The 11,544-nt window shown below is 38.6% G+C and overlaps 1 protein-coding gene across 16 annotated transcripts in view; it reads left to right on the forward strand.

Annotated features, from left to right (window-relative positions):
* trdn (triadin) overlaps nucleotides 1-4,884 on the forward strand; it is a 46,137-nt gene extending 41,253 nt beyond the window's left edge. For 13 of the 16 annotated variants that reach the window (XM_035774806.2, XM_035774810.2, XM_035774804.2 and 10 more), the window contains 2 exons: nucleotides 3,709-3,756; nucleotides 3,983-4,884. In XM_035774806.2, coding sequence (XP_035630699.1) covers nucleotides 3,709-3,756; nucleotides 3,983-4,143 — 209 coding nt within the window. In that variant the 3' untranslated portion in view covers nucleotides 4,144-4,884. Of the gene's footprint in view, nucleotides 1-229; nucleotides 272-3,708; nucleotides 3,757-3,982 lie in introns of all 16 variants that reach the window. The other 3 variants (XM_035774811.2, XM_035774812.2, XM_035774798.2) reach the window with 3 other exon arrangements.
* The last annotated feature ends 6,660 nt before the right edge of the window (nucleotides 4,885-11,544 follow it).

Consider the following 11,544-nt stretch of genomic DNA (forward strand, 5'->3'; position numbering starts at 1 on the left):
TGTGGTCTCAGACTAGTAAAATCCAAATGTAATGGTAAAAACATTTACTGCTACGGTAGTCTGGAAATCATATACATGTGATTTTTTTTATGATTTCATATTTACACACCATTTATACAATTGATGTGATGTTGATCATATGCAAATATGATTTTTATTAGTTAGCTACTGTAGCAACAGTTTCCCTTGCGATTTCACATTACAATGATCATATGTTTACCATTTCTAGAGATTGGGGCAGAATCTTCTTTAGCTTCTACTCAGGACTAAGGTAGTAGCTATATCTTCCACTCCACTGGTCAACTCAAAGAGAACTGTTAATTGCTCTGTGGTGATTTATTGGGAGTAAATTAATTGTGTTGATGATGTGCTATTAAACACTGTTCACGGAGCCAGCATTTAGTTATTGAGAGAGATTATGTCTAGTGATAAATAGTAATAACACTTACTGGATTTTAAACCAAATGCATTAAAGACATTAGGGGGATGTTCTATTGAGTGAACCAGTGGATTCTTGATATTCTAGTCCCATCCCTTCCTGACCCATCTTCCAAGTCACTCTCTACTCACGTCCTGTGTGATTTGCCTCACACCGTACCCTGAACCTTAAGCAATACTACATGTACTGTATGTATAATATTATAGCAAAACGGACTGATTAATATATATTTTAAGACCTGCAGCAGTTGCTTTCTTTTAAATAAGGGTTGTAGTCATGCTTGTGCTCCCTGCATGACCTCCCCTCTCTCTACACTTAGGTTATGGTAAACAAACATACAGTACAGGATATGTACCATGTATATTTCTTATATGTTTTATATGGGCATACTGTATATGGTGGAAATATATATGCCCATATATGCTTATATATGTATATAAGTGGCAGCTTCATTAAATAGTACCCACAAAACACCAGTCTCAACGTCAACAGTGAGGAGGCGACTCCGGGATGCTGGCGTTCTCGGCAGAGTTCCTCTGTCCAGTGTCTGTGTTCTTTTGCCCGTCTTAATCTTTTACTTTTATTGGCCAGTCTGAGATATGGCTTTTTCTTTGCAACTCTGCCTAGAAGGCCAGCATCCCGGAGTCGCCTCTTCACTGTTGACGTTGAGACTGGTGTTTTGCGGGCACTATTTAATGAAGCTGCCAATTGAGGACTTGTGAGGTGTCTTTTCCAGCTACAATAGTCATTTACAACATTAACAATGTCTACACTGTATTTCTGATCAATTTGATGTTATTGTAATGGACAAAAAATGTGACCCTAAACTTTTGAACGGTAGTGTATGTCTCATACAGTATATGTTGAAATATACAAGAATTGGCCCTTTTCATATATGTGACATATATTTCTTTATATTGACTATTTTCTACATTGTAGAATAATAGTGACAACATCAAAACTATGAAATAACACATATGGAATCATGTATTAACCAAAAAGGGTTAAACAAATCAAAATCAAAATTATATTTGAGATTCTTCAAAGTAGCCACCCTTTTGCCTTGGTGAGAGCTTTGCACACTCTTGGCATTCTCTCAACCAGCTTCATGAGGTAGTCATCTGGAATGCATTTCAATGAACAGGTGTGCCTTGTTAAAACTTAATTTGTGGAGAAGAAACACATGTAAGATAAAGAGAACATAGAACAGTTAGGGGTTGGGTTTGGGCTCGGGCTCATACATCAATGTGAAAAGATTCAGTTTAATAAGAAATCCTTGACCATTAATGTCCTATTTACAATGATTGACTTGTAAATTCAATCTTGTTTACACCTTATAGCCAGTCAGATGGTTCCTTACCCTGAAAGCAGTCTATGGGCCAGTAGGAACTGTAATCCATAATTCAAAGTTGTTTAAATAGTCACTATTAACTTGAGGGGATTTAGCCACAAACATGTAACTTAGTCAAATTTGTGTTTTTTGTTAGACGACAATGGAGTGCTAACATACAACTAACCATAAACAATATCCCACAAAACACAGGTTGAAACAAGCTACCTAAATATGATCCCCAATTAGAGACAACGATTACCAGCTGCCTCTAATTGGGAATCACACAAAATCACCAACATAGAAAAACAAAACTAGAACCCCACATAGAAAATATAAACTCGACTAACCCCAAGTCACGCCCTGACCTACTCATCCATAGAAAATAAGGGCTCTATGGTCAGGATGTGACAGTTACACATGGAATAAACTAACGTACAGTCAATAACACAATAGAAAAGTCTAAATAGACTATATATACAGAGTGTGCAAATAAAGTAAGATTAGGGAATGACTGGTTTATCTGTACAACACTACAAATAATACATACATAGACATACTGTACCACAGCCATTGTCGCATAGAATTGGAATGAGTAAAATGGACATTCCCAAACGGTTAGTTGTCACTTCTTCGAGTGTTGTTGAGGGGAGGGGGGACACAAACCACTGTGGTCCCCCGCCCCCTGCTGGTGGCAAAAGGCATGAACAATACCCAAAGGAAATCCTTGGAGGACTCAGGCCCAAATAAACGTGGATTTCAACGATATACAGTCATGGATTAAAACAACAACATCTAAACCATGTTTAATAAATACAATGTGATTCCATAACCTTGTGGGCAGCCACAACTATAGTGTACAAAAATTAACATTAATTCTTAGATAGGTTTTTGTGTGTTTTTAAAACTTATACATCAAAAATCATAAACCTACAATAAACTACGCCATCCCAATCTAATCTCAAAATGATTTGGCAAGTATCATATACAGTAGATACAAGAAACAACAAAGTAATAATATGTTTGCTTAACACTAAATGCAATTAGAAAATAATTTAGTCCTACATGTAAAAAACGAAAATGTTTCTGGAATAGATTTCAAAGCAATAAATGCATTTAACAAGGGGGGGTGACTTATATATGTTATTAAAATATAAGATCATATGTTTTAAAATGTATGTCACGTTTATATATGGGTTTTAAATATATGATGAAATATTTAAAAAAATAATATGTCATGTTCTTTGATATGCAGTGCCGGTCAAAAGTTTGGAAACACCTACTCATTCAAGGGTTTTTCTTTCATTTTACTATGGTAACAGCTCTCCTTCCTGCTTCACGATGTTAATGCATTCATCTTATTAGTTAAGAGTATCCAAGGTTCCAGCATTTAGCCACATTTTCCTTATTTAGCAACCGGTGTTGCGCTTTGGATTTATGCTGTGGATTCTCTGTTTTTCTCCCTAAGGACCAAACAAAAAACCTGTGTCATATTTGATCAGATTAAAAACATTAAAAACATCTCTTTATAATGGGGAAATGATTCTACTTTCTTCATCCATCACAGTAGTTTTTAAGGTCATTTGTATCATTGAAATTCACAGTCCATATTTCCCAGTGGTCTACTATAGACTTTCTGATCAGATTTCCCCAGGAGAGTGAGCCTTTCTCATGTCAGCACAGCCGTACACATTCCCTGCATCCCTGTAGTCTCCACAGGGCTGGATAAGTCCCATTGGGGTTGAAAGGGTCTGCTTTGAAATTCCCTTAATATTCTCTGTAATGGATATATTAAATCTACAGTAGGGGGAAGAGAGACCCATCACATTGTGTATTTATACAAGGAGAATATATACATTGGGTACCTTGAGATAGTCTTTGTCCTCTCACTCGCATACATGTTCTATCTCTGATTCTCTGTGTTCTTATCCCACGTCAGAAGATTCTCAGACTGAGGAGAGTGCCCCGGACAAGAAGAAGACGTCAGGTAAGATGACTGATGGAGAAGGTTCTGTCCATCGTAAAGGGAAACTCCACTCAAAAACGGTCTTTTGGTATTTGTTTCATTAGTCCACTGTTGATACAGTCCCAAAATGTCAGCAGTTTTCAAGATATTGGCCACAGCATCATGCTTCTTCTTCCTGTTAGCAAACACATGCAAAAATAACAAATCCTTAATTTATTCCTTATTTTTCCTAAATTGTACCTTACAGGTCAAACATTCTTGCAGTGTGTTTTTATTGGTGGAAAGAGTGCCCACTACCCTTTGCTACCTTCCACCCCTGGTGTGACCCCTGTGTCGATGAGCCCAGCCATGCAGTCCATGATGATGCAGCAGGTGCAGCAGCAGAAAGCCCGAGCAGTGGGACAGTAGACGAGCTCCTCACCCCTATGCTGCTCCCTCATCTCAGTCTGCACTTCAACCTTAACCAGCAGGTGGCGCTGCTTGTATTTACTGCTGGCCCACTGGCTTCTCATTGAAAACGGAGGACAATCAGGAACTAAAGGGGAAGGATGGATGGACAGTACAGTATTATTTATTTTTCTATGACCGGTCGAGCTCCCGTGAGTTTTTAAGCCCCTAATTTCCTTTCCTTTAGTTGTGGCTTTGCTGCTTTTTCAACACTCTTAGAAAAACGGTTACAAAAGGGATCTTTGGCTGTCCCAATAGGAGGAACCCTTTTTGGTTCCAGGTAAAACCATTTTGGGTTCCATGTAGGACCCTCTGTGGACAGTGTTCTACATGGAACCCAAAAGGGTTATACTTGGAACCAAAATGGTTCTACCTGGAACCAACAAGGGTTCTTCAAAGGGTTATTCTATGGGGACAGCCTATTAACCATTTTAGGTTCTAGATTACACCATTTTTTCTAAGAGTGTAGCGCTCAGTGTTGAATTCTTTGGGATCTATGTTTTTCTGTATTTCTCTGTATTCTGATGTATTTATTATGAAAGGAGTGTAGGTTATGGACACATCACCTTCAGCAGCAAATGGAATTGATCATTTTTGTACATTTCAACCAAATGCAATGTACACATGCATATCATTTGTATTTTAGCTGAAGTTCAATGTACTGTATATAATGTACATCTTGATGTTAAATCTTGTCGTTTACGTTTGTCGAATGGTTACTTCACACCATTATTTTTGTTACATCACAACATTCATCAAGGTAATGATTTCAAAGTTAATGATTTTTGGGCCATACATCTATGGCACTCGGATATAAATGGAGTTAGGCGTTTCATTTCATGTTTTGATTCTATTTTGTTGAAGGAAACTCACTGAAAATGCTGTGCAATAACAAATGAACAATGTTACTCGCTTTGGCCGAACATGTCCATGTTTGTAGGTTTCTGTTGATGTGTGTCATACCCTGCTAATATTGCACTCTGTGCCTGACCTGTGTCAGGAAATCCTAAACCATATTTTGAGACACTATTGTAGAAGTTGCGCATCAAATCCAGAGTACAAACGATACTGCAAATAAACAATGACCCACTGGGCAAAAACAGGTTGAATGAACGTTGTTTCCACGTCATTTCAACCCCCCCCCAAAAAAACCCCCCCCCAAAAAAATTGACGTGAAGATTGTGGAATCGACGTGGGAAACTGATTCGATTAAGTCGTCAACGTCAGGGCATTTCATATTCTTTTCACCCAACTTTTAACCTAAGCCTAATGACATGGTGCCATTTGTCGTTGATTTCAAGTTGTATTCACGTTAGTTGACAATTCAACCAGATGTAAATCAAAACTAGACGTTGAACTGACGTCTGTGCCCAGTGGGGAAGATCTTCAGAAAATATATTGTTTTAATTGTGTGGCTTTGTGCATCATAGTTTGGTCAAGAAAGAGGATAGATATTTGTTTTTGCCTAAAAATGGCCCTAATATATATTTTATATTCAGACATAATATCATTAGTTAATGAAAAAAAGTTCAAATGTAGTCCCCCTTACAAAGATGACCAGGAGTTTTCACCTGCAGTAAACGTGTCCGCTCATTGTCAGACGTTATAAAATATGGTTCACAGGCATGCTAACACCTACTGTATACATCTGCCCAGATCTACATACACACATGAACATAACCCTATCACTCATCACTTACACTGTGATGTTGTTTTATGTATTGTATGTTTAATGTATTGCTTCCATGTAAATAACTGCATCAGCTTGTATTTTGCTGCTTGGCATGTCGGTAAAGGATTGTGGGATATTGAGTATGGTAGAATTACTCATGGGAGCTCCCGTTGTTAACCAGAAGAACCTCTCTCTCTTGCTCTCGCTCTCTCTCTTCCTCTGAGGAGTGTGTGTAATGAGAATGCAACACTAGAGGAGGTCAAGTCAATGACTGTCCACACGTTTTTTTTTATGACCAACAATGATTATCGTGAGATGGCGTTATGATGTTATCCTGTTATCCTGTGATATATAGGTGTGGGTGACTTCCTCATCCTATCATGGCGCTTGCTTCTATGTGCAGCAGCCAACTGCTGAAATACAGTGCCCTCCATAATTATTGGGACAGTGAAGTATTGGGGGAGCAAAAGTATTGGGACAAAGTAGTACAAATGTAAGTATTTTGTCCTATATTCAAAGCACGCAATGACTACATCAAACTTGTGACTCTACAAACTTGTTGGATGCATTTGCTGTTTGTTTGGTTGTGGTTGTGGTTCTGCAGTCCCTTTTACTGTAAATAAGAATAGAAAACACTTATACATCAATGTAAATGGTACCATATGATTACGTATACTTTTTTAATGAATCGTGAAATTGTGCGTGAGTTACAGACAAAGAGTTACAAACACAAAAATATCATACCCCCAAGACATGCTAACCTCTCACCATTACCATAAGAGTGGAGGTTACCATTTGTGTGCGTCTGTAACTTTCTCACTCATCATTATTCAAGATTCATTCAGGATTATCCGTAATATGGCAGCATCCACACATCCACATATTCTCATTCATAATAAAAGTGACTCCAAAATGACACAATACATTATTTACCATTCATTTCTATTGGGTACGAAATAATCTGAAACACAACCAAAAAATACAAGCAAATGCATCCAATAAATGTGTAGAGTTACAAACATGATGTAGTCACTGCGTGCTGTGAATATGGGACCAGATAATTAACTACTTGCAAGTACTTGCTTTACTGTCTCATAAAGGAGGGCACTGCATTTTCAAGCAGGTGTGCCCTTTTCTGATAATGGTGTTGCTGAGCTGAGTCCAGCATTTAACTGGGCTCAGCTCAGTACGAGACTTGATGTCAGGAGTCCATGTTTCAAGACCATGTGAAAGAAAATATTGGATCTGAGCTTAGATTTCCTCGCTACAACAGAAGGGACGATAAGTACAGTTGACGTCGGAAGTTTACATACACTTGGAGGTTGGAGTCATTAAAACTTGTTTTTCAACCACTCCAAAAATGTCTTGTTAACAAACTATAGTTTTGGCAAGTCGGTTAGGACATCTACGTTGTGCATGACACAAGTAAGTTTTCCAACAATTGTTTACAGACAGATTATTTCACTTATAATACACTGTATCACATTTCCAGTGGGTCAGAAGTTAACATAAAATAAGTTGACTGCCTTTAAACAGCATGGAAAATTCCAGAAAATTATGTCATGGCTTTAGAAGCTTCTGATAGGCAAATTGACATCATTTGAGTCAATTGTAGGTTTACCTGTGGATGTAATTTCAAGGCCTACCTTCAGACTCAGTGGCTCTTTGCTTGACATCATGGGAAAATCAAAAGACCTCAGAAAAACAATTGTAGACCTCCACAAGTCTGGTTCATCCTTGGGAGCAATTTCCAAATGCCTGAAAGTACCACGTTCATCTGTACAAACAATAGTACGCAAGTATAAACACCATGGGACCACACAGCCGTCATACCACTCAGAAAGGAGATGCGTTCTGTCTCCTAGAGATGAACATACTTTGGTGTGAAAAGTGCAAATCAATCCCAGAACAACTCCCTCAGCAAAGAATCGTTCCTGAAACCCCACCTCTTCAAGAAGATGCTGGAGGAAACAAATACAAAAGTATCTATATCCACAGTAAAACAAGTCCTATATCAACATAACCTGAAAGGCTGCTCAGCAAAGAAGAAGCCACTGCTCCAAAACTGCCGTAAAAAATCCAGACTACACTTTGCAACTGCACATGGGGACAAAGATCGTACTTTTTGGAGAAATGTCCTCTGGTCTGATGAAACAAAAATAGAACTGTTTGGCCAAAATGACCATTGTTATGTTTGGAGGAAAAAGGGGGATGCTTGCAAGCCGAAGAACACCATCCCAACCGTGAAGCACGGGGGTGGCAGCATCATGTTGTGGGGTTGCTTTGCTGCAGGAGGGATTGATGCACTTCACAAAATAGATGGCATCATGAGGATGGAATATTATGTGGATATATTGAAGCAACATCTCAAGACATCAGTCCGGGGGTTAACGCTTGATCGCAAATGGGCCTTCCAAATGGACAATGACCCCAAGCATACTTCCAAAGTTGTGGCAAAATGGCGTAAGGACAACAAAGTCAAGGTATTGGAGTGGCCATCACAAAGCCCTGACCTCAATCCCATAGAACATTTGTGGGCAGAACTGAAAAAGCATGTGCGAGCAACGAGGCCTACAAACCTGACTCAGTTCCACTAGCTCTCGAGAGGAATGGGAAAAATTCACGCAACTTATTGTGGGAAGCTTATGGAAGGCTACCCGAAACGTTTGACCCAAGTTAAACAATTTAAAGGCAATGCTACCAAATACTAATTGAGTGTATGTAAACTTCTGACCAACTGGGAATGTGATGAAAGAAACAAAAGGTGAAATAAATCATTCTTTCTACTATTATTCTGATATATTCTGATTCTTAAAATATAGTGGTGATTGTAACTGACCTAAAACAGGGAATTTTAACTAGGATTAAATGTCAGGAATTGAGAAAAACTGAGGTGAAATGCATTTGGCTAAACTTCCAACTTCAACTGTATAGACAATACATGGTGACTTGAGAGCCCATACTATGAATCCCTGAGCGTAAAGGCTGAGCAATGACTTTGTTTTGACTGTAGCTGTTTCAGCCTGCTGTATGGTATCTATCTGCTATTTATCCATACATTTTGCAGCGGTACAGTAAACTGTCTTTCTCCAAGGACACGTGCATCCACAGTCAGCAACAACAGCTCGACAAAGTGTTGAGAAGTAGGCCAGAGAATAAAAGAAACTTGACTTTGAAGTTCCAGAGCTCCATTTCCTGTTCCACCAGAGGAAATGCTGCTGTGTGCTGTGTGTTGTTTTCTGTGGATCTGACTAATGGCTGGGGGCAGAGTCCCCCCCACCATGAGATACACTTATCAACGATAAACATCAACAACAACAGCAGTGAGTAATATTTTTTCATAATTATAACTATGTCTTACCTTTCTATTCTTGTATTTTTTTTGTCAGTGAAACTTGTTTACTGGTGGTGGAAAGTACTTGTTGGTTAACTGCTCTTCATTATGAGCTTGGTCATATCATCATACCTTTCCCAGTCACTAGGTATAACAAAGCAACGGCAAAGACAACCATACCGTGCGAGGTTTTAATACCTTACGTTTACTTGATTTACACCAGTGCTGCTGGCACATTTCAGTGAATTTATTCACTTGTGGAATGTCTTGACAGAGTACAGACCTCAGATATACATGATTCATAAGCACTGAGTATGTGCCGATTATGTGAGCTGTAACAATGTCATTTCAAAAACATTATTCAGAATTGAAATATGTTTTGGGTTGTTTTGTTAGGTTTTGTTAATTGCCTGTATTATGCATGACTGTTATTTGAACAAAGACAACACTTTTTTGCAGTTGTTGTCCCTTGTTTTCAGCAACACTCTGGTGCACTACTGTAGGACTTGAAATATTAGCTATTAACAGACCTGTCAGACATCAGTTGAGATACATGTAATGGGTGGATATAGATTGCACTGCTGTGAGATGTGAAGGCTCTGTTGCTTTCCTGACATGCACGGAGGAAAACAAACTCTCCACCTTATGTAACAGCAACAATATTAGATATGTTCCCAAATACTCATTTCAATGTAGATACATGTTCTTGCCAAATATACACAAGGGACATTTTTTATTTCGGGCTATTCCTTTTTTATAGCCCTTTACCCCGGGTTACCTTGTCAGTGCTCTATTCCTACTTTGTGAGACTCTTGCTCAACTTTCTCCCTGCTCTGCTGTAGCTCTGTCCTGCAATGAATCACAACAGGATGTCACTGATATGTTTAATGATACTGTTCTTATGTTGTAGTTTTCGTTTTTGAACAGTTTTAATGAAGTCCAAACTCTTATTTAAACAACAGCACATTATTTATTTTAAATCCCCCCCAAAAATATATTTTCAAAGTATGTTGTACATGGAGCATAAACCAACTGGTAATACAGTACTTATATAGCTTTGCAGTATTTATATGAATTCTTATTTTTTCGTTTCTTTGTTTTGTTTTCAGAACAATGTTCTCTTGGCGGCTTTTTTTGTCAACCTTGATAAGTTTTTAGTATACAGTACTTTAAGCAAAACGTGGCTCTGGACAATGCAATGTAAGCATTACTAATTAATTGAGTAAACAAACATGTTAACATTTAAAGGTCTTTGTGTTTTATTTTGGTATGGGCTAACTTCATATTATGTCTTTAATATCTTCTAGTCATGGAAGGGATAGTTCGGGATTTTGGCAATGAGGCCCCTTTTATCTACTTCCCCAGAGTCAGATGAACTCATGGATAGTTTTTTTGTGTATCTGTGTTCAGTTTGAGGGAAGCTGCTAACTAGCGTTAGCACTGTTACTAACTAGCGTTAGCACTGTTACTAACTAGCGTTTAGCAAATCTTCAGCAATCTGTCCTTAAACTGTTGTATTCTGCACAGCACATTGTCATGCCACCCAACCACAAAGTTATCTGAACCTTGGGCACAACAGTGACTATAAAGACAGTTGTTTAGGCCCAATCCTCTTATGTCCATCTTCCCCTATGTAACAGCAGTCCTTATAGACAGGGAATAGAACAGCAATGATAATACCTTTTCTGCAACAGAGGGATAATCCTATCTGGCATTTGTATTGCTTTTTATTTCACCCCAGTTATGAAGCAGGCAACCTTATGTGCTGCTGTAGAGTGCTTCCATCAATTGCCTCTGTGTTTTTATGACACTTTACCAGCTAGAGAGCCTTTTAGACTCCCAGGACGGTGTACATTCCATTCCCAGGCCTGAGAGGGGAACTACAAATAACACAGAGTACTTGAGGTGTGTTTGCCTAAATATCATGCAGTGCAGAGAAGTGCTGTTCTTAACATTGAGTCAGTTCCACAGATACTGTATGAGTGGAGGCTACTGTATGCCAAAGGACCTTAGTGGCACTGTATAATTTGATTATTGGGTCCGTCCTTTCTGTTTTCTCTCAAGGCTCCTCCCAAACTGGCCCAACAGTTTGGGCCATTCATAAATCAAATGGAATCGAATCAGCTCAGGACAGGGCAGGGAACAAAAATAGAATCCAGTGAGTCAATATCTCTCTTACATTGGTTTCCTGCTAAAACCATGTTATTTTAATGCATGTTTTCTGTCCCCTAAAAGCAGGGCACTATTTACTGTAAATGCTTAATTCTCCATGGTTCTCAGCTGCAAAATAAATCAAATCCAAGCAGAGGAAAGATGTTGGTCCTGAGGTGCCTATGTTCCCTGAGCTACAGTAACA

The sequence above is a fragment of the Oncorhynchus keta genome, chromosome 8 (genome assembly GCF_023373465.1).
Source record: "Oncorhynchus keta strain PuntledgeMale-10-30-2019 chromosome 8, Oket_V2, whole genome shotgun sequence".
NCBI classification, from domain to species: Eukaryota; Metazoa; Chordata; class Actinopteri; order Salmoniformes; family Salmonidae; genus Oncorhynchus; species Oncorhynchus keta.